The sequence below is a fragment of the Anas acuta genome, chromosome Z (assembly GCF_963932015.1).
Source record: "Anas acuta chromosome Z, bAnaAcu1.1, whole genome shotgun sequence".
NCBI classification, from domain to species: Eukaryota; Metazoa; Chordata; class Aves; order Anseriformes; family Anatidae; genus Anas; species Anas acuta.
The window spans coordinates 38568050-38591904 of record NC_089017.1 but is presented as its reverse complement, the minus strand read 5'-3'; the positions used below and the strand labels follow the sequence as shown (position 1 = coordinate 38591904).

General features: G+C 40.4%; 1 protein-coding gene across 4 annotated transcripts in view; it reads left to right on the top strand.

Annotated features, from left to right (window-relative positions):
* The first annotated feature begins 3011 nt into the window (after positions 1 to 3011).
* Positions 3012 to 23855, top strand: part of TUT7 (terminal uridylyl transferase 7) — a 33756-nt gene continuing 12912 nt past the window's right edge. For 3 of the 4 annotated variants that reach the window (XM_068666336.1, XM_068666337.1, XM_068666334.1), the window contains exons 1-15: positions 3012 to 3166; positions 4543 to 5066; positions 8067 to 8245; positions 8809 to 8925; positions 10635 to 10812; positions 11832 to 11920; positions 12915 to 12966; positions 15784 to 15853; positions 16730 to 16856; positions 17603 to 17722; positions 18748 to 18879; positions 20801 to 20981; positions 21386 to 22512; positions 22638 to 22788; positions 23395 to 23481. In XM_068666336.1, coding sequence (XP_068522437.1) covers positions 4574 to 5066; positions 8067 to 8245; positions 8809 to 8925; positions 10635 to 10812; positions 11832 to 11920; positions 12915 to 12966; positions 15784 to 15853; positions 16730 to 16856; positions 17603 to 17722; positions 18748 to 18879; positions 20801 to 20981; positions 21386 to 22512; positions 22638 to 22788; positions 23395 to 23481 — 3103 coding nt within the window. In that variant the 5' untranslated portion in view covers positions 3012 to 3166; positions 4543 to 4573. Of the gene's footprint in view, positions 3167 to 4081; positions 4101 to 4542; positions 5067 to 8066; positions 8246 to 8808; positions 8926 to 10634; positions 10813 to 11831; positions 11921 to 12914; positions 12967 to 15783; positions 15854 to 16729; positions 16857 to 17602; positions 17723 to 18747; positions 18880 to 20800; positions 20982 to 21385; positions 22513 to 22637; positions 22789 to 23394; positions 23482 to 23855 lie in introns of those variants that run through there. The other variant, XM_068666335.1, reaches the window with a different exon arrangement.

Sequence of the window (23855 nt, the reverse complement as noted above, 5' to 3'; positions counted from 1 at the left end):
CTTCTCTTCCCCAGGCTGAACATCCCCAGCTCTCTCAGCCTTTCTTCATAAGAGAGGTGCTCCAGCCCTCTGATCATCTCTGTAGCCCTCCTCTGGACCTGCTCTAACAGGTTCACATCTTTCTTGTCCTGGGGAGCTCAGAGATGGATGCAGCACTCCAGGTGGGGTCTCACAAGGGCAGAGCAGAGGGGGACAATCATCTCCCTCCACCTGCTGGTCACACCTGTGTTGATGCAGCCCAGGATGCAGTTGGCTTTCTGGGCTGGAAGCACACACTGCTGGCTCATGTTGAGCTTATCATCCACCAGAACCCCCAAGTCCTTCTCTGCAGGGCTGCTCTCAATGAGTTCTTCTCCCAGTCTGTACTCCTGTCTGGGATTGCCCCAACCCAGGTTTAGCACCCTGTACTTGGACTTGTTGAACCTCGTGCAGTCACATGGGCCCATTTCTCCAGCCTGTCCAGGTCCCTTTGATTGGCACCTCTATTTTTGTTGGCATCAACTGCACCACTCAGCTTGGTGTCACCTGCAAATTTGCTGAGAGTGCATTCAATCCCATTGTCTATGTCATTGATGAAGATACTAAAAAGCACCGGTGCCAAGACATTGATCACCATTCTCTGGGTGTGGCCATTGAGCCAATTCCTTATCCACCAGATGGTCTACCTTTCAAATCCATATCTTTCCAATGTAGAGATTAGGATGTCATGTGGGACCATGTCAAAGGCCTTACAGAAGTCCAAGTAGATGACATCAGTCAGTCTTCCCTTGTCAACTGATGCAGACACTCCATCATAGAAGGCCACCAGTTCTGTCAGGCATGATTTGCCCTTGGTGATGCCATGTTGGCTGTCTCAGATCTCCCACTTGTCCTGCATATGCCTTAAAACTGCTTCCAGGAGGATCTGGCACAGAGTTGAGGCTCACCAGTATGTAGTTCCTTGGGTCTTGCTTTCTACCCTTTTTTAAAATGGTAGTGATGTTTCCCTTCTTCCGGTCACTGGGGACTTCACCTGGCTGCCATGATTTTTCAAATATGATGGAGAGAGGCTTGGTGACTACATCAGACAATTCCCTCAGTACCCTGGGATGCATGTCATCAGGGCCCATATACTTGTTAAGTGGTATCAAGATGTCCCGAACTTGCTCTTCACTTACAGAGGGAGGGACTCTGCTTCCTCAGCCCCCACTTAGAGGTTCAAGAACAAGAGATTTGGGAAGCCTAACAACCAGTGAAGACCAAGGAAAAGAAGTTAAGTACCTCTGCCTTCTCCTCATCTGTCATTACCTGTTCTCCATCTTCATTTGTCAGAGGATGAAAGAGGATGAAAGACTCCCTAGTCTTTCTTTTGCAGCCAATATACCTGTAGGACCCCTTCTTGTTATTTTTTGCATCCCTTGCCAAATTTAGTTCTGTCAGTGCCTTAGCTTTCCTGATCCCATCCCTGCACATGTGGACAGCACTTCTGTACCCTTCTCAGGGCACATGGCCCTGTTTACACCATTTCCACAATGTGTGCATTTCCTTCTTTTGCCCAAGTTTGACCAGCAGATCCTTATTTGTCTGGCAATCATAGAAAACGCTAGGATTTGAATATGTAATTATCTGTCTAAGGGACATCTAAAACAGAATCTGTGAATTTTATTAGAACTACAGGAATCTGAGCTTCATAAAAGCAACAGGAATCCTGCATGGGTGCACTAGTGACAATCTTCCACATGACCAAGCATTGTTTGACCCACCGTAGCCCATATGACATTAAATATGCTGAGATTCCAGACACAAACAGTTTTATGGAAGGAGGCAGAGCAAAGCTCAGAAATGTTTCTGTGTTTCATATACCTGCCACATTTGCTTACAGCAATGGTTTTGTTAAGTTAAGCTATGCTAGTATGCTAGGTCCTCTCCAGAGAGTATCTCACCAGAAGAATTTTCTTATTTTGAAGGGGCCATAGTAGAAGACAAAAATAACTTCCAAGTTCTGAAGCTGGCACCAGAAACAGGTTGCAAAGCAGTGGGCTGTAAAGCTGTAGGACTATAATGTCATATTTTTGGAAGCTACCATCAGTAATTTTGATAGTACTTTACTATTAAAATGCTTTAAAATGTGTACATATGGACATATGTTGTGAGGGAAAACTGGATTGGAATGGGAAGGTGAATTATTATGTGGACTTCTTGTAGGGTGGGATAAGAGCATCTCTGTTCCTTTAATGTGGATGCAAAACAGCAGTAGGAAGAGATCCTCTTAAGTTATTAGAGAATAAAGGGGGCATGCAGAAACAGCAGGAAGCAGTAAGACGAAGAGTCTGAGCAAGCATGAGCAACATGCAAAAAAACAAACAAGTCACTTTATTCAGTGAGAAGGGTAATTGAGTGGTAAAGCAAGTACAAGTTTTTCTTCCACAGGGTAGCAGGCATATGGCCTCTTCCCCACCTACCCCAGGTGTAAGCAGGACTGACTGCTTGCCATTTCTCTTCTCCTTGTTCAGGTAAACCATTCAGATACCGATAGGAAAGCTGCACCATACAAGATTTTCCCCCCACTTCCTGTCATTTGTTTATTTATTGTTAAATAAATTATTTTTTGTAATTTGCCCAGGGAAGTAGCGGAGTCAGCATCCCTGGAGGTCTTTAAAAGACGTTTAGATGTAGAGCTTAGGGATATGGTTTAGTGGGGACTGTTAGTGTTAGGTCAGAGGTTGGACTCGATGATCTTGAGGTCTCTTCCAACCTAGAAATTCTGTGATTCTGTGATGATTCTGTTTATTTTTCATGAGCAACTTGTTTAGCATGTCAGGTATTTCTACTGGGGTGGCGAGCCCGATGAGCCACACGGGTTACACGGGGTCGGATTCAGTTCCTTGTGGTGTGGAAATGCCCACTGCTTCACGTTCTTCTTCAACAGCCACCGTGACCGCCCATGCCACCGCATTCACCCTTCTACTACCAGGAAACCACCCAGGGCACAGCACCAACACCCTTTTGCCTCAGCAGGGCCCCGTCATGGCGGACAGCCCTCCCCGCCCCGCCCCGCCCCGGCGCTGGCAGCGGGCGTGAGGCGGGGCCGTGCTGCCGGAAGGGCCGCGCGGACGGCGGCGCTGCGGGACCGGCGGCTCTTCCGCCGCGGCCTGATGGCGGGGCGGCCGTAGGGGACGCGCGGCCGGTGAGTGCGCGGCGGGGGGCGCCGAGCGGGGACGGGACGGGGCTGGGGACGGGGCCGGGGCCGGGGCCCTGCCGCGGGGCGGGTGCCCGGGCTGCGGCCGTTGAGGCGCTGCGGGCCGGGCCCTGTCAGCGCCGGGCGCGCCTCGGCGGGTGGGGGGGCGGCCTTGGGGTGAGGTGGCGGCCGTTGTGTTCTGCCGTTGCCGCCGTTGGGCGGGATGGCGGCGTCCCCCTGGTGAGGCGCCGCGGGGTGGGAGCTCGGCCCCCCCGGGACAGGCGTGAGGTGAGAGCAGAGCTCCTCTGTGTGAGAGCCAAGCCTGTAGGAAGCAGACGCTGGTGCCCCTGAGGGCGCCTTCGGGGCCTGCAAAATTTAAAAAAAATAGAATAAAAATCAGCACCATCAAGCACTGTGCTCCCATATCAAAGCCAACACAAGCATCTCAAGTGCTTCTCTGTAGCTTTCGCTGCAGTTCAAGCTCATACATCTTATTTTGATTTATTTTTTTTTTTTTTTCTGGCTTGGTTCTGTGTGGCGGTAGTTAAACAACCCGGTGTTCAGTGTAGGTGTAAGCACTGCCTCTGGTGCTTGGCTGGGATCTCCCAGGTAGTGCCCACTTTCAAGGTCCACGCAGGCTCGAACTACCTTGCAGCTCGAGTTGCAGCTCTGTAAGTATTTACAGTAAGAGCACAGGCATGACCACGTCTGGGGAGCTAATTGGTAACGCAGATATTATTTGTTTCAGATAATACTCCACTACTACAAAATAGGCATACTTAGTGGCCAATGACATGAAACCTCTGACTGGCCAGCTAGCTAAAAAGTGCAAAGTGCGTTGGGCAGTGCAGGATTGTTTCTTAATCGTCATGTGATCTTTGCTCTACAGGCAGGTTGCAGGAGTTAAGCAACACCTCTGATCACAATTGTCATCCTGAACAAGGTGAATAGTATTGACAGTAGGGGAAGAGAAATTTGTTGATGTAAACTGGCTGTTAGGACATCCTCTTTATTGCCTTCTACATACATTCTACACATGCCAAAGCCTTTTCAGTGATCCTTTCAAAGTGTTGCTGTACTGAGATGAGACTGGTGTGGACTCTGAGAAGTGTTTATCTGTCTGAAATGCATCAAGGGCTTCCTAAGCAAAAAAGCCATGGGCTGTCTCTGCGGTGAGGGACAACCAGATGCGGGTTTTAAACATGTTAAGACAAGAAACCTCTATGATTTTGATGGGAACAAATTTTGCTTTCCAGCAAGACTTGCTTGCCTTTATGGTATTATAGAACCACAGCTTTGGTTGTTAATAACAAATAATAACCAGGGCGCTTATGTTTATTGGTTGATTATTTTTAAAATACTGTTTTTAACTTTTTAATTTCTAGCTGTGAATCACTACATTGAATAGCAATAACCATGGGAGATGCTGCAAAACCTCCCTTTGCCAAACAAGATAAGAAACCAGAAATGTGTGAAGAAGAATTAAAAGGAAGTCCATTACAGAAAGACTGCCAAGCCATGGATGAATATGGGACTGGCCATAGCAATAAAATGGATATCAGCATGCAAAAGAAGAGGGGAACACCAGGTCATTATGGAAATAGTCCTAGGCGAGGGCCACGTAATATTTTGAGTAGCCCACATTCACTTAAAAACATAACTCACAGTCAAGGATTGAAGTTCAGCGATACCCAAAAAGACCAAATAAAGAAGTGGATATCTGATGACCACCGTGGTACTTCTGACAGCTGGAGAGAGTACAGATCTGTAGCATGGATCCCCATGCACAGCAGGACAAGAAAGGACTCTTATCATGAGGTTGAAGGTGCAGGAAACAGAAATGTAAGACGACAACTTCAGAAAGACTTAACAAATGAAGACGTTCCAGAGATGCAGAAAGGAAACCCTGGTAATCAACATATTTGTTTATTTTTACATAGCTGTACTGTAGCTTTTTGTATGTGTTACTGAAAAAGTAAAATGTCAATAATCACCTTTAACACAAAAGTTATTTCTGTTCTGTCATATATTGCAAATTGACTGAAGTGTACTGGAGCACTTTAAATGAATTGACACAGTGTATCATACAGAACTTGTTTTATAAATTGTGTTGACTTGTTAAATTAGCTTTTAAATGGTAGGAGTTAGATTGCAGCATCTGTGTGTTATCCCTGTTTGCAGTTTCTCTGTTAAAATTTGATTGAATCTGTCAAGGCCAATAAGGGATTTTTCAGTTAAGTTGCTGCAGGATAAGATTTTGGCACTACCAAGGAGGTCCATAAAAACACATCTTAATGAAGACTGAAAGCAATGCAACATAGGTGTTGATGTGAGCAAGAAACAGTGGTACATCAAGAACAAAAACAATTATTCTCTGTGTATATTAAACTTAGCTGGGGTAACTGATACTAATATTGAGAGTACAAACTCTAAGTACTGAAATGAAGAGGAGGACAGGCTGGAGTGGGGATAAAGTAATCGATACCATCACATCTGCACTGAACATGAGTATCAGAAGGGAGTGTCAGTGGACCAGAGCGGTGAGAAGAATGAGAGACTAGTACACCAGGGGTGCTATTAATAGGGGACTTCCTGTTAAAAAGAACTCTCTCTTATTTTGGTGAAGTGTAATGGTCAAAACAGTTATTGATCTGCCCTCCTTCTGAGAAGGAAAAGTATTGCTGGTTGATGCAAAGATGTCCAGGAATTAATTGTCCTTTCCGTTGGTATCAATTGTAAAAAAACAAACAAACAAACAAAAAAAAACGGTGAGCTGGTGCCCAGTGTCTTTCATTGTTAGAAATTAATTGTACACTGTCAACCTTGTTAATTGTACACTTGTCATCTTAGATGGAAAGAGCAGAGTAGAATACTTTCTCAAGTTTATTTTCAATTTTGTTGTGTTTACTGAACTGTATTCCCTTGAAACTTCATGAACTTGCTGAAAAAGATTTTTGGAATGTGACAATCACACTTAAGACTTTACTCAGAATGAGGGGGTTACTGGCAAGTAGGAAAGGGCAAGTATCTCTTAAAAATTCAATTAAAAATGGTGTGCAACTTTAATTTGGGGAATCTATTGTGCAAGAAATATTGTAACCTACTGTAAGTATTTGGAAGGTAGCAAAGAAATGAGTAGCAGTAAACATGGATTTTTTGAGGAGAAAGTACTTCGAGTCCTTCTGATTTATTTACTAAAAATGTTGATCGGTTCCTGCAGTTATGGGAAAGGCAGTTGGTAGATGCTGCTAGTAGTACTCTCAACACTTGTATGCCAGTCCTATAAGTAAACCAGGAGAAATTTCTCTAGATAAAATTAATAAAGAAAGGTTGGGTGTGGTGCTCAGGGTCAAGGTTTTTAAAGCTACTTAGTGCTTACAGAGGAAAATGATACGTAGGTAGTTGTCACGCACTCCTGCAAAGATGTTTATTTAATACACTCTTTTCTACAATTTATGTCTGAATTGATCAGAAAAAAAGTAGTCAAATGTTGTGGGTCATAGGAGTTTTAGCAAGACTCAGTACAGAAAATGAAAGGGATTTATTAAATTAAGACCAGCTTATTCTGTTCTTTGGAACTTGCTTTGGAGAGTACTATCCCCATGACATATTTATTCCAGCATAAGCTTCTGCTGCCAAAAGGAATTATATTACTGTTCTTGCCCTGTTCCTGTTTACAACAGTAATACACGCATGCTGTTCAGTGAACTGAATCAAAAAAAATGGTTGAAGATTCACAACTGCAGTGTTTTTCTGCCAGTTATTAAGAGATAAAAATTGTGGTCACAGGGAAGAACTCCAGATACATTTGGTAGACCAGTTATGTTTTGTCATTTATTTTTCTAATTATTATAAACGAAAACCTCATGGTATAACAATGGTTTTAGAGTTTAGGTAAGTTACGTAAACTTTCTCAGAAGCAGGGAACTTTGGAAATTCCATGCATCTGCACATTCTGTGTAGATACCTTTCATTTGAACAGCTAGGACGCAATCTAAAATGAATATCCATGAAAATCCAGCCTATACGTATTCATTCCTAAGTTCTAGTAGAAACTTCTGCTTCAAAATAATTACAAAGCTTAAAAGAAGTGGTATTTGCAGTCCTTAGATACAGAACTTTTGCTGTAAACAAGCTTTCTAGCCATGTTTGTTGTGCAAGTTATGTAGCTTTATTAAGCAACGTGTATGAATACTTAGCCAGTTCATTATTTATTGATGTGTAGCCAAAAAGTATTACTACTGTGTTTTTTTTATTTGTCTACTTAATAACGTGAAGGCAATAGCGATCAATGTGTTGGTTTAATTGAAAGGCAAGTACACATTAAGAGACAGGTACTACTGGCGATAATAAATTATGTCAGCTAGCCTACTACTGCTATATCGTAGTGCAGTTAGCTCTTAGAAATTATTCATATTGGCCTACAGTCACTAAATCCATGATAGCCTTAGTGGCCTATGGGTTGCTTCACTTTATAGTTTGTACGTATACCTAAGCCTCACAAGGAATCCTGAAGCCTTTGACTATATTCTATCTTTTCTTTATAATGACATATAGATACGTTCCAAGTAGACAGTGAAATCTATTGCATTTAACTTTTTATTTTTTTTTGCCAGTTTTAACAAAATCATATAAATAAGGTTGCTGGCCATTTTCAGTGAGACAAACTAGTGTTTCATGGCAGCTCAAAACAGAGATACTATAGTACTATAGGTTTTGACATAGCTATACACTCTTGCTAGCAATACTAGACATGCATGGAACAGATTATGGTACTGTGCAGGGTAGATGATTTGTTTTACAACAATAAAACCTTGGCTCTCACAGACATAGAGTGAAAATTAAACAAAACCTAAAATGTTTTATTTTGAAGTTATTTGACATGTTTACTTTCATAACTCTTTCTAAGAAATGAAGAAACTGAAGAAAACAAGGAGGTCAAGAAGAACTAGAAAAGATGAGTGTGATCATGATGATGAAGTGGATGGTCCAGTTATAGATGAACCTCAGCTGTCAGCAAAAGAGCTTCTAGGGTTGCAACAAGCTGAAGAACGCTTGAAGCGAGACTGCATTTACAGACTGAAGAAGGTGTCACTGTCTTTACCTATATTGTTGTTTCTTAATTTTTTAATCTTGGAATTAAGATGTAGAGGATACACTTTGAGCAATTTCTCTGACTCTAGCTAGAAAGTCATTATATAATTGATGTAACTGACTAAATTGATACTGTTAATGACTTGTCAAGAGAAGGCAGGTTCTCCTGTGTTTTTTACCAACTAAGTTGTGATTTGGCAGCAAGATGAGCACAAAAAAGGCTGCTCCTTTAGTTCATCAATTAGCATTAGTTCCCTAGAGACTGGGGCAGTGTATCAGAAGAAAATAATAGTATATTCTATATTCTGCCATGTGTTGGTTTTTTTCTAAACACAAAAGCAAGATGTTGGTCTTGTTTGACCCAGTAGCACTGTTCTTCTGGCATTGTATCTGATATTCAAATTTTATGATTGTAATGACACAGTTGGAACAGCTAGAGTGTTCCTGGATTTCAGCGTTACAATCACTCAGCAAGGGATTGAATAAGATGAAGGTAATGTTAATCTATATTTTAAGTTTTTTTGTGTGTGTTTTTTTTTTTACTGTCTTTATTTTAGCAACCTCGAAGCTATCCATCAGCAAAATATGCCTGCAAGTTGTGTGATGTTTTGATTGAGTCAGTGGCTTTTGCTCATAAGCATATTAAGGAAAAGAGACACAAGAAAAGCATAAAGGTGAGTTAAGGACAGTAGCAGAAACATAAAATGCAGATCTATGAAACTGTCATCACTTTGCTAATAACAATGAAACTGCATTATCCAAAATAATCCTCATTTATTTTTTTCTGTATTTGAAGCTCCTTGAAAGCATTCAAATAGTGATGCTGGTAAAAAAAGTAAATTTGGAACCTGGACTCTGCTTCCACCTTCACCTTTGGAATTTAATTTGTGCTTTTTCATGTCTGTTATTAAAGAAAGTTCTCATTTAAAGTGTCACTCAGTAATATTTGGTACCAGTGGTTTAAGTATGGTAAACAGCTGTAACAACTAACTCTTCTGCAATTCTCTTGTTTTACTTGTGGATTAGTTATGTTTATTCACCTGATTTATTGGGAGGTGTCCCTGCAGGGGGCTTGGAACAAGATGATCACAGAATCACAGAATTTCTAGGTTGGAAGAGACCTCAAGATCATCGAGTCCAACCTCTGACCTAACACTAAGTCCTCCACTAAACCATATTGCTAAGTTCAACATCTAAACATCTTTTAAAGACCTCCAGGGATGGTGACTCCACCACTTTCCTCACTCCCCATTCCAATGCCTAACAACCCTCTCAGTAAAGAAGTTCTTCCTAATATCCAACCTAAAACACCCCTGGCGCAACTTTAGCCCATTCCCCCTCGTCCTGTCACCAGGCACGTGGGAGAACAGACCAACCCCCACCTCGCTACAGCCTCCTTTAAGGTATCTGTAGAGAGCGATAAGGTCATCCCTGAGCCTCCTTTTCTCCAGGCTGAACAAACCCAGCTCTGTCGGCTGCTCCTCGTCGGACTTGTTCTCCAGACCCCTCACCAGCTTCGTCGCCCTTCTCTGGACTCTTTCGAGCACCTCCATGTCCTTGTAGTGAGGGGCCCAAAACTGAGCACGGAACTCAAGGTGCGGCCTCACCAGAGCCGAGTACAGGGGGTCAATCACTTCCCTAGACCTGCTGGCCACATTGTTTCTGATACAAGCCAGGATGCTGTTGGCCTTCTTGGCCACCTGAGCACACTGCTGGCTCATATTCAGCCAACTGTCAACCATCACTGCCAGGTCCTTCTCCGCCAGGCAGCTTTCCAACCACTCATCTTCCAGCCTGTAGCTCTGCTTGGGGTTGTTGTGCCCCAGGTGCAGGACCCGGCACTTGGCCTTGTTGAACTTCATGCAGTTGACCTCAGCCCATCGGTGCAGCCTATCCAGATCCTCCTGCAGAGCCTTCCTACCCTCAAGCAGATCGACACACGCACCTAACTTGGTGTCATCTGCGAACTTACTGAGGGTGCCCTCGATCCCCTCATCCAGATCATCAATAATATCTGATGTTCATTTTACTTTCTCAGCTTGGAGTAGACAACTATCTTATTCAGGTTTACTGCTTCTTCCTCATTAACTTCTACCCTTTCTTCATAGGTGATGAAAGGGTCGATGATCTTTTTTATGTTTCATATAACTACGTGTATCTACACACACACACACACACACACACTGCATGTTACTGAAGCCTTCTGGAATATGTATTTTTTTATCCCTGCTACGTTTTCTCTTTTGTTAATTCTTCCTTTCAGTTACTTCCACTGTATTGAAAACCTGTGTTAGTGTTAATTGAGATGAGTTGTATACATTCATTCTAGTGCATTAAGCTACTGACCAGAATCATTAAAACATTAGTCTTATTATCTTTAAAGGAAAAGCAAGAGGAACAGATGCTGAGCACCCTGCCTCCTCCAACAGCTTCACAGATTAAAGCTATTGGTGTTGCCATTGAAAATGTAGTACAGGAGTTTGGCTTAAGTAATGAAGATTTAGAAGAAAGGCTCAACATTAAAACAGTGATGGAAGATGTGCTTCATCAAAAATTGCCAGGTATTATTTGTGATCTGTTCTAAATGCTAGTGTCCTGGTTTCAGTTAGGGCAGATTTAATTTTCTTTCTCGTAGCTGGTAGGGTGCTAAGTTTTGGATTAGAATGAGAAGAGTGCTGATAACACGCTGGTGTTTAAATTGTTGCAGAGCAGTGCTTACACCAAGCCAAGGACTTTCCAGATTCTCTCTCTGTCCTGCCAGCGGGCAGGCTGGGGGTGCAGCAAGAGCTGGGAGGGGACAGACCCAGGACAGCTGACCCAAACTGGCTGAAGGGGTATTCCATACCGTATGGGGTCATGCTGAACAATATATAGGGGTGGCTAGCCGCAGGGAGGAGGGCCAGACTGCTCAGGGTTAGGCTGGGCATCGGTCAGCAGGTGGTGAGCAATTGCATTGTGCATCGCTTGTTTCGTACACATTAGGAGTAGTAGTACTATTATCATCATCATTATTATTATTGTTATTATTATTTTCCTGTCCTAATAAACTGTCTTTATCTCAACTCACAGGCTTCACTTTCCCATTTCTCTCCCCCATCCCAGAGAGGGAGGGGGGAGAGTGAGCAAACGGCTGTGTGGTGTTTAGCTGCCAGCCGGGTAAAACCACAACAGCCAGCTATGTCAATTCTAAAAAAATCAGAAAGGTGAAGACTTAATTAAAAGCCTTGACTATTTGAATACTAAAACACTATATTTGGTTTCTAATATGTTAATCAATATGAAGTGGCAACGTAGTCTCATATCAGAATTAAGTGGTGCTCATGACCCAAACAGACCTGTAGTAAAAAGTAAAGATGAGCAGGACGTGAGGAGCATTTGATCTTCATGGTAGGCCTTTACTAGCTACAGAATGAGAGGTACAATTTATTAACTGACCTCTGTTCTATTGGAAGATTCTTCTTGAGTTCTTGTGATTATTAAAACCAGAAGTAGGTGTAAGATCTATTGGTAATGTTGTAAAGTAGCTACAGACTTAAAATTGGGTGTAGAATAAATGTATTATAAATCTTTTTCATTGCAGAATGCTCATTAAGATTGTATGGCTCCTCCTGTAGCGGATTTGGTTTCAAAACTTCAGACATAAACATAGATATCCAGTTTCCTGCCAGTGTAAGTAAGACTATTTCATTAAATCTGTGGGAGTGCTTTGCACCTTTGAGTGTAGTTTAAATATAAATTACAAAGTGGTAATAGAACTTCTTATGAAAAAGCATTGGGAAAAACAGAGCTACCACATCAATACTGTCTTAAAATAACATCCCTTGCTGCATAGGGCCAGTATTGGTCAAGTATTGTAACATGACTTTGTGCTTTATCACATCTTCCTTCTAAAAATCTGAAATCTGCTAAAACATCCGGACTCCTAGCAGTCCGGTGGGAAAGGTCAAGTTAATTGTCTTCTTTTAAAACTGAATTAAATGGATGATCTTGCTTCTGTACTATACTACATGCATTAGAATTTGATTGCTACATTATTTTTGAGCCATGAAACTATTTTACATCACTTGTTTGTGAGCTAATGTAAAGTATTCATTTGTTATGCTCATTGTTTCTGTATATTTTTGTGCTTGAAACTTTGAAAGAAATTCAGGATGGTGAAAACCTTATGCTTCCATGCTTAAGCTCATTTCTGGTTTGACAGCCTCATAGCTAAAATCTTGCATTTCCTCAGAGAAACAAACATTGAAATGTAATGGAGAAAAGAATGATCCAAGTTCATAGAATACATATAAAAGCTGTGATTTTAATCTCTTACATGAGGTCCACTACTGTCAGAAGGCAATTATATTTAAGCACACTGAAACAGTATTTTTCATTGTGTTTTTGTTTTTTGTTTTTTTTCACAACCGAGTCTTTGATAGAGATGAGAACAGATATACTTAGTTACTCCAGGACATTTTTCATTTATCTTCTTTCTGATATACTTTGATGATAATTAAGAAGAGCAGGTTCTTCTCAGTTGCTCTTACTGTTTCCCCATTGCTTCCCCTCTCTGGAAGAAAAATGGAACTGTCCTAGAGGCAATGTTTTACAGTTCTTTTTGAATTGTAGAAAATCACCTTTTTCACAGCAGTGAAAACAGCTTTATTACTTCTGTTCACAGATGAGTCAACCAGATGTTCTCTTACTTGTTCAAGAAAGTCTGCAGAACAGTGGTAAGAAAAAATTGCTTCCTTTTCAATTCAATTAAACTATTATTGCTTAGTAGTGTTGAATGTCATCTCAAAGATGGAATCATAGAATGGTTTGTACTGGAAGGGGCGTTAAAGATCATCTCATTCCATTACCCTCCTGTCAAGGGCAGGGACATCTTCTGCTAGACCAAGTTGCCCAAAGGTCCCATCCAATCTGGCCTTATGCACTTCCAGGGATGGGGCATCCACAGCTTCTCTGGACAACCTGTTCCACTGCCTCACTATCCTTATACTAAAGAATTCCTTCCTGATATCTAATGTAAATCTACCATTCTTTAATTTAAAACTATTTTTCCTTGTCCTATCACTACATTCCCTGACAAAGTCCCTCTCCTGCTTGAACAGGTATACCATGTGACTGTGAGGTTTTTAAAAATAATTTGAAACTGAAAAATATTGCAGAAAATACTACATCATTGCAAGCAAAACTTACGCTTGCATCTATAGCCAGTTTTATGACTTCTGGAGTACCATCATTTCTGTTGATACCGGAAATTCCTAATGAGACATTTTCTTCTGTGTTACAAGGGAAGAAGGTGGAATGTGCTGCATCTCTTTCCTGAGACAGCTATTAACTATATATAGTACCTAAAGTAGCCTGGGATTTTCTAACTTGTCATCAGACCATGTTTATTGTGGTCTGTTTTCTTATAACTGCATGACTATTAATGTCGTGATCTAATGTACACCTGTTTTTTCAGGTAATTAATACAATTGTGTGTACTAATAAAGGCAAGTAACATTTAAGATCTTAAAAAATGCACTCAAACCAATTAGGACATACCGAGGCAAAAAATCAAAAGATGGGAAAGAAATTTTGTCCTTTTAAATACAGATTTTGACAAGTAACTTTTTGACTTTTTTGCCTTGCTTTGTGTCCACAGATGAGAAATCAGACTTTATGGTTCCAAACAAGTACAATAAACATGCATGTATTTTCTGACCTAGATTTTTTCATTCCTCACAACCTCCCTCCCCAGCCATTTTATGTACATGTTCTTCTCTGATGAGTAGACTGTTACAGCCTTTGAGGATGGGGTTATTTATTTCTCAACCAGCATGGAAGAATAGAGGAACTTACAATCTCTAATATGTTCTGAAAGCACACAATGTTTTCTTTAATATATAGTCCAAAGACTTTTTCTATGAGTCAAGAGATACAGGGACAGAGTATTAGGCATTTGAGTTAGCTCAGTGGCAAAAGCAAGGTATTTTCAAAGAGATCATGTGTCCTGGTGGCTAGACGGGAACAAGAAGATTTCAGTTTCACAGTTCTTAAGTTGGGTATCTAAATATTTTATTGTTTCTTCTGCACTTGATCCAGTGAAACAGTGAGGTATCAAGTAATAAGTCCAGTTTGGATCAATATTACTTCAACTGGAAGGACTGCAGTTGCATTTGTGCTTCTTGGTGTTAAGAAAAAAAAATGAAGCTGAATTATATTTGGAAAGCTATATAAAGAATAGGGGGAGTCAAAGGGAGTAGAAGCATAGCAGGGAGACATGACTTCTTGTTAGGAAGCCTGTTCTAATACTTGCATAAAGCAACACTAGATTACCAGAGAAAATAAGATTCATTGCTTTATTTCCACCTAATACTAAGGTAACACTATTTCTTTCATCTTTTGCACTAACGTTGTTTACAGATACCATTGGTCTGTCTGTATGCCTGTATTACTGAAGTTGTTCAGGAATTTAACCTGCCTAAGTTTCAAATAGTACTTAATCAGAGTATACCTGCTTAAATATACCTACTATATGTATTAGTTTTGAAAAGTTCATTTTTTCTTAAGAGTTGCTATTTGAGAAAATGCTTATTATAGACCACACTCTTACTATTGCATTTGAAAAACTTGCTTTAAAGTAGTGAATGATTATCAGATCTGATAAACTGCATTCTTGGCTGAGTTAATAAAATCATGAATTTTGAGGTAATTAAGAAATTAAATGTCAGAAAATAGCTGCACTTCTCTAGTTGCATCCAGGTCAACATATTTGCACAAATACAGGCTGGGTAGAGAATGGATTGAGAGCAGCCCTGCGATCAGGGACCTGGGAGTGTTGGTTGATGAGAAGCTCAATGTGAGCTGGCAAGGTGCACTTGCAGCCTAGTAAACCAACCGCATCCTGGGCTGCACCAAAAGCAGCATGGCCAGCAGGGTGAGGGAGGTGATTGTGCCCCTCTGCTCTGCTCTCGTGAGACCCCACCTAGAGCGCTGAATTCAGCTCTGGGGCCCCCAGCACAAGAAGGGCATGGACCTGTTAGAGCAGGCCCAAAGGAGGGCCACAAGGATGCTTAGAGAGCTGGAGCACCTATCTTACGAAGACAGGCTGAGGGAGTTGGGGTTGTTCAGCCTGGAGAAGAGAAGGCTCTGGGGGAGACCTTGTAACAGCCTGCCAGTACCTAAAGGGAGCCTACAGGAAGGTGGGGAGGGACTCCTTGTCAGCGATTGTATTGATTCAAGGAGTAAAGGATTTAAACTAAAAAAGGGTAGATTTAGATTAGAAACAAGGAAGACATTCTTTACTCAGAGTATGATGAGGAAGTGGAACGTGTTTCCCGGAGAAGCTGTGGATGCCCCATCCCTGCAAGTGTTCAAGGCCGGGCTGGATGGGGCTTTGGGCAACCTGGTCTGGTGGGAGGTGTCCCTGCCCATGGCAGGGGTTGGAACTGGGTGACCTTTAACGTCCCTCCCAACCTAAACCATTCTATGATTCAATGTTATTTTCTGTCAGTACCATAGTTAATGTGTTTTTTTTCTCTTTTTTTCCTCCCTAGAATCATTTATTGAAGTTGATGCGGATTTCCATACTAGAATACCAGTGGTGGTGTGCAGAGAAAAGCAAAGGTCTCTGTTGTCACTTCGTGTATTCTAATAGTATATTACTACATAAATTGTGTGTACCAACATCTGACAAATGACATTTCAGTACTAAATTATTACAGTTACATTGATCTTGAAACATAAACTAACACTCATGGGCAAGTCATTCCTAGTCTAGAATAAGAGTGTAAGGGTTGTTCTGGCCTCAGCTGAATATTTCTCAGTCCTTTCAACCATTACGGTTTCCAGCATATGCCTTTACTGCTCCATTTGGGATAAATTCTTAACAGGAGTTCCTTTGCTGCCTTCTAGATAACTTAGAAACTTCATTAAATTCAGGTTTTCTTTAAGGGCAAGATCAGCTTGCTTAACCTCACTAGTATTTCACAAATTTTATTTTGCCCATGTACTTGATATCACTTAAGATTTATGCAACATTCTGTAAATACTTGCTGGTACAGGTATATAATCTGTTACTTGCTTCTACTTTGATCTCACTGTTTGAAAGCATTTCTTGTTCTGTGGAAACAGCGTAGAAACTGTTCTGTGATGGGTGTCATGTGGGGAACATGTTTTTGATTCATAAAGGAAATTGGTACTTTAAGTTTTTGTGTTTTTTTTTTTTTTAATTGAATTAATATAATTAGAATTGATGTCACTAGAAACATACTTAAGTTTGAATTGTACTTGAACACACTTTCACAGAAAGTTACAATGCATATATTTTCAATCTAGTCATAAATTGGTTTTCTGTGGTTCTTTTAATGTAGACAAGCTGTCTTGGAAAGGCTGTTAAATCTTTTCATGGCAACCACCTTCTACAATGTTTTGTGAGATGTCTTCTAACCTACCATTCTTACAATACCTTCAATATCTTTACTTTTTTTCTCTGTTTTTTAGTGGCCTTATTTGTAAAGTAAGTGCAGGGAATGATAATGCTTATCTGACAACAAACCATTTGGCTACACTTGGAAAACTGGAACCTTCTGTTGTATCTTTAGTGATTGCCTTCAGGTACTGGGCAAAGGTAAGCGTTATTTTTATTCCCCCTCCTGTGAAAATATTGAATGAAGGTTGGTACTGTGCTGGTGAGACTGTACATACGGTTTAGAAAACAATTGTGGAAATGTTCGTAGAGTTGGAAAAGGCATATATATTCTTTTATAAACTATAAGTTATACCTTGTTGTTTTATAATGTTCCAGTAAATTTCAGAAGTGGAATTTTCAGATTCAGTTACTGGCATGCAAGGCTATAAGTGTCCTGCTCTTCTGCGTTACCAACACCAGAATGTATATGAAGTGGAATTAGTACTTTCATATAAACGTAATCCACCATGAAAAAAAAAAAAAAAGAAAGGAAAGCTGTTTGTTTCCATACGTAGATTAAAACCTTTCTTTTTCAAGATTTTATGTGAGAGCAGTTAAAATATGACTTACAAAAACGTAGAAAATCATTTGAACTTCAGTTGTATCAATGTAAAACAAGTCATCATTTTGAAAATGTTCAGTGTGCTGTTTTGCCAGTCTGTATTCTGACTCTGCTGTATATTTGCACACCAGAACTCTTAGCTGAGAAGTTTGTAGTAATGTTATCACTCCGGTAATGTTATGACTCCTCCGCTTAAGTGGAGGACGTGAATGTTCATGTCTCACAAGACAAGGTCAGAGATACCTTCGTGTGTGTACTGTGGCAGACTTCTGAACAGGAATTAAAATGAGATTTTGCAAGTTGTCTCTTGAAACATCAGTGACCACACAATATATTTTTACAGTTGTGCTGCGTTGATCGTCCTGAAGAAGGAGGTTTGTCACCTTATGTGTTTGCATTAATGGTCATCTTCTTTCTGCAACAGAGGAAAGAGCCTTTTCTACCTGTCTACTTGGGATCTTGGGTATGTATATTAATAAACTGAATATTGTGAATGAGAGGACAATCCTTTTCACTTTTGGTGATGGTATAACCTGTCAGCTTTTTGCTATACTGAACAAACCATACACCAATCATTTCTGCTGGAACTCAGAAAGAGTGTGATTTCAGCCATGCTACACTTAACCTTTATGTACTTGGCTGCAAGGATGCAGTTCACAACCATAGTCACTGAATTAAGTACTACTTTTGACCCTTTAGTGAGTAAGGAGAGTAGGCCATTGAATAATGCAATTCATAACAACCCACTTCCTCATTTCTTCAGCCTTTCTTCCATACTCTTGAGAATTCTGAATTCATATAGCTATATCCCAAACCAGTGTCTTGGACTTTAACATATAATGTTAAATTATATTCACTTCCAGTGAAGAATGTGTAGACCACAGTTCGGGAGCACATTAGCTTAGTCCATTAGCACATTGGTCCATGGGATCAGACTAGGGGTTTAAAGCATGTATTTCTTGATTTAAAAGCCTGAGATGCATCCTAATATTAGGAGTGCTATTAGGGACAACATCCGGTTTTCCAGGACATCATTCAGCTGTTTGTACCCATGGCATGCATTTTGATTTGTACAGTCACCTGTTAATATTCAGTGTGCATGTTCTAGTTTCCATGAGCAATTACATGGGCCTTGCAGTTAATGATTTCTTTTGCTATGTGATTGACTCATTCCTAAAGTTTCTTCACACTGTGCACCAAATGGGAGAAAAGCCCTATAGTATATGACCATACAATTAAAATATATGTATTTATTGTACAGTGTGCCAAGACAAGGTTCAGTGAAATATGGATACCCTTCCAAAAGCACTGTGTCCTTGAGAGATTTTTTGTAGAGAAGTTTAGGGAGAAGAGAGAAGCAGGCTGGGATACTTTCTAGGGCCTGAAATACCTATTTTTAAACTTTGTTGTATTTTGGCTTACTACTATATGGGAAATGGTTTAAATTCATGTAATGTTAACTTGTGTTGCTTTTCCTATTTCTTCTAGATTGAAGGATTCTCATTAAACAAATTAACTAATTTTCATATTAAAGAAGTTGAGAATGATGCTGTGGTTTGGCAGCATAACCCCCCTGATGACGCTGAAGTGCCACAAGAAACTTCCCCTAAAAGGGGCAAGGTGTGAACCATTTAATTTACTTCTGTAAAGTCTAGTGGTCTTTGCTGCTTTGGGGGGAGAAAAGAAGAGTTTTCTATTTTTGCGTTGTTTTTGTGTTGCAAAAACATAAGATGAACTGGAAGGTTGCATAACTGACTAGTACCAGTACAAGGTTTACTATGCTTATCTCTTGCCGCTTAGAAGCTGGCAGGTGTTAATTCAATCTCCTTGATAAGACCTTGGGTTTTAATCTGTCAGGTAGGAAAGTGAAGCACTTTCATTTCAGAATTAGGTTAAACATATTAATGCTGTTTTCTCTTACTGATGTCATCTACCTGGACTTCTGTAAGGCCTTTGACATGGTCACACATGAAGACCTGATCTCCAAATTGGAGAAATGGATTTGAACAGTGGGACCATCCAGTGGATAAGGAAGGAGTTGGCTGGATGATCACACCCAGAGTTGTGGTCAATGGCTCCATGTCCAGGTGGAGACTGGTGATGAGTGGTGTCCCTAAACAGTCTGTCATGACACCAGTGCAGTTTAATGTCTTTATCAATGGCATAGTGGGATCGCGAGCACCCTCAGCAAGTTTGCAGATGACAGCAAGCTGAGTGGTGCAGCTGATATAACAGAAGGAAGGGCTGCCATTCAAAGGGACCTGGACAAGCTGAAGAAGTGGGCCCATGTGAACCACGTGAGGTTCAACAAGTCTATATGTACGTGCAAGGTGCTCTGCACCCTGACATGGACATGGACTGGGAGAAGATCTCATTGAGAGGAGCCCTGCAGTGAAGGACTTGAGGGTTCTGGTGGGTGATAAGCTCGATGTGAGCCAGCAGTGTGTGCTTGCAGCCCAGGAGGCCAACTGCATCCTGGGCTGCATTGACAGAGGTGTGGCCAGCAGGTGGAGGGAGGTGATTGTGCCCCTCTGCTCTGCCCTTTTGAGGCCCCACCTGGAGTGCTGCATCCAGATCTGAGGCCCCCAGCACAGGAAAGATGTGGACCTGTTAGAACAGATACAGAGGAGGGCCATGAAAATGATTAGAGGGCCAGAGCACCTCTGTCTCAGAAAGGCTGAGAGAGCTGGTGATGTTCAGCCTGGAGATAAAAAGGCTCTGAGGAGACCACATTGTATCCTTTCAGTACTTAAAGGGGGCTTATAAAGAAGATGGAGAGCAATTGTTTACATGGGCAGATGGGGTTAGGACAAGGGGGAACATTTTTAAACTAAAGAGGGGAGACTTACATTAGAGATTAGGGGTAAGTTTTTCTCTGTAAGGGTGGTGAGGCACTGAAACAGGTTGCCCAGAGAAGCTGTGAATGCCCCATCTCTGGAAGTGTTCAAGGCCAAGTTAGATGAAAACCTGGGCAACCTGATCCAATGGGTGGCATCTCTACCTATGGCAGGAGGGTTGGAGTTAGATGATTTTTAAGGTCCCTTTCAACCCAAGCCATTCTATGATTCTACGATTAGTTTTGTAACTATTCTTAGACAGCATTTATTTTATAATAATTGTGCGGGCAACAGTGTTACTGTGTAGGTGCATGTTACAACATTGAGCAGTAAAGTTTAGGCTCTATTCTGTCAAACGGGATTAGATGTGGGTTTTCTTTTTTGAAATTTATAAATTATGACACAGACACTTAAATAAGCAATTGTTAATAACTGATACCTTTAACCATTGCTGCAGTCTTTCATTCTGAAGTATTACAGACAAGCTTATGCTATCATTTCTCTTCTGTTTTTCAATTTCTATTGCAATTGCAGGAATATAGAAGCCGGTATAAATTTTGTAATACTACATTTCAGATGGAATACAAAGAAATTGAGCCATCTGATGTTATTCACAAATGCATATTCTAGACTAGTGGATCTTTTAAGATCTCAGTACCTATGTATGCATTATATTATATGAGCTTTTTTTCTGTAATTGACAGGTTCCCTTAGTATTTGATTCAGGACAGCGGTGTTCAGCACCTGCTGGGCAGCTCTGGGTAGAACTGCTTCGTTTCTATGCCTTGGAGTTCAACATGCCTGATTTGGTTATTAGCATACGACTCAAAGAAACAGTGTCTCGTGAATTAAAGGACTGGCCTAAAAAGCGCATTGCTGTGGAAGGTATGTTATCAGACTGCATCAGTAGACTTTATAGAACTGTTACCTTTAATTTTTCAGTGTACGTTCTTGGCTATTAACATCATGCGCAGTAACTTAGAATTCTTTAGCACTGAACAGCGATTGATTCCCAATAATACGGTAGAACATGTTTTGGTATAATCAGTTTAGTATTTTGTTTGGCTATTTTTGCAGTATTATCAAAAGTAATAGAAGTGGATTTAAAAAAAAAAAAGGGGAGGTAATGGAGGAGGGGAGTCTTCAGCACAATTCATAGACTTTATATGCCTACACAAATCTTTAAAGTAATTAAAAATAGTAGGCTTAATTTTTTAAGGATGTAAGTTATATTTTTTAAAAAAATAGGTTAACTTCTATAGTGCTGATTCACTGTTTCTTTCTGCTAGACCCATATTCAGTCAAGAGGAATGTAGCAAGAACGTTGAACAGCCAACTAATGTATGAATATATTCTTCACTGCCTGAGAGCAACTTACAAGTATTTTGCCTTGCCTCACAAAAAAGATGTAAAATTGAGCAAAATCTCCTCTCCAAATGCCAATGAGGAGAAATCCCAAAATCTGGACCATGGAAATGATCCCATAAAGCACGAAAATTCTGACTTGCAAAGCTTGGATAATAGAATGAACACAGCAGTAGTGGAAGATCATGTAGATGAAACCACAGATACTCCCCAGGCACATAAAACTGATTCTTCAAAGGTGTGTGATGGCTCAGAAAGCTTGACAGAAGAAGAATTAGCGGATGATATAAGTCATTTGGGAATTGCCCATGAAGATTCAGACTGCATAGTTGAGGAAGTTATTTCTGGAGATAATGAGGGATTTAAACCAAGTTGTGAGGAGACAGAGAGTGGAAATGAAGAAGAGGAGGAGGAAGAAGAACAAGAAAGAAGATGGAATATCTTGACTACTGAGCAGGGAATAGATGAAGACAGTGATAGTGGAGATCTTCCTGTTACAGTGATTGAGCATGATATAGAGACAAGCTGTAATTCAGACTTGGAAGGTTTTCAAAACACAGCACTTACAGAGAGCGATGAGTTCGGCTTAGAGTGCAGTGGTATAATTGATGACAAGATTGATGTTGATGAAGAGAGCACTGAAGGTACTGATGAACTGGATGAATCCCCACAAAAATTCATGTGTTCAACACAAAGTCAATTATCTGAAATTATTAACTCTGAGGAGGAGGAGGAAGAGGAGGAAGAATCAAGTCTTCTAAGCCAAGCAGTGTGTGGTGGTATCATGAGAGCTGAAGGTGAACTAGATAACACATTCCCTGGATCTGGAGATGAGGATGCACTGTCAGAGGAAGATGACGATTTGTCTATCACCAATAAATATGAAGACAAACATTTGAAAGAAAATGTGGATGGATCTCAGAGGATCAATTTGAGTCAAGAGGATCTTACTGAAAAGGGAAGTCTTTTTGAAGAGAACGTAGGAATAGGACAGTGTTTAGAATCCGAACTCTTTTATGAATTTAGTAAAACAGCTTTTACAAAGGGCAAGGTAAGCAAGCTTTAACAGAACATAAGCATATTGCTTGTGTTCTATTATCAGATATATGAAAGTACTGCTTGGATTCATTGAAGGGTTATACTTTTTAAAACCAATCTTGCTTTCTGTTCATGCAGTCTCCTACAGTAGTGTGTAGCTTGTGCAAACGGGAAGGTCACTTAAAGAGGGATTGTCCAGAAGACTTCAAGAAAATTGAGCTAGACCCACTGCCACCGCTGACACCCAAATTTTCAGTTATTCTAGATCAAGTTTGTGTCCAATGTTATCGTAAGTTTTTTCCTTTGCATATTGTGGGGAAGAAAAGGATTGTAAAAACCAATGTAATAACCACAGGCTAATGTTGTGCATCCTACTCTTACAGATATACTTCCTAAGATTTGTAAGGCTACAATAGGACTGTATCTAGAGAAATACAAAATAATTCCACACATTGTCTGATTACTCAGGCATCTTAATATAAATATAAGAGTTTAGTTTGGGGTGGAATCTTTTGACTGATGCTTCTAAATAAACCGTTTGAGCAATGGTTCTTAGTAAGCAAAGACTTCAATGTTCTAGAAGTCTTCTATGATCTACAAGTATGCTGTTTTATAACACTTCTCCACTTTTATTCTTTTCAGAGTGACACAACTTTCCTCCTTTCTCTCTCACCATTTCTGACCTGACAAAATGCATTATTTGTCTAATTAATGTTTTTCTTTGAACAGGTATTTCTCTTCTTCTTCATCCTTGCTTTTTCCTTGACATTTGAATCTTCTCTTGCTTTTCTCTTCTCCCTGCTGTGTACCCCTCACTTTTTTATTTGAATCTTTGCCATTGACTCTTTCTACAGATCAGTTTACCTTAACTGTTTTTTGCTTGTTTGTTTTTAAGAGGATTTTGCACCAAATACTATGGAGGATCAGGCTCGGGAACATATACGACAAAACTTGGAAAACTTCATTAGACTGGAATTCCCAGGTAATTTGGTAGTTCAAGCTTTATATTTATACTTTGGTGAGTTCATACGTGAGTGTTTTCCAATAAAACCTATCATAGTGTCTTAATAAACATCGTAGTATTGGACATCTGTGTTGTTGCTTAGCACTACTATATATCATTACATTAATTTCTGTTATTTTCCATTACAATAGCCATTAACTAGTGCAGCTTAATATCTCAGTCTTGTCTATCATGCCCTGGACTCCCTTCCTGTTAACACAAATTTTATTTGTTTGAACAAAAAAGACATGCTCAAACTATGGCAGTTGTTATTTATTTTTTATTAAAGAAAAACAAGGCCACACAGGTTTTGTTTTAAGCCTTCTTGGACTGAGTCCTAAACGCAACTGTAG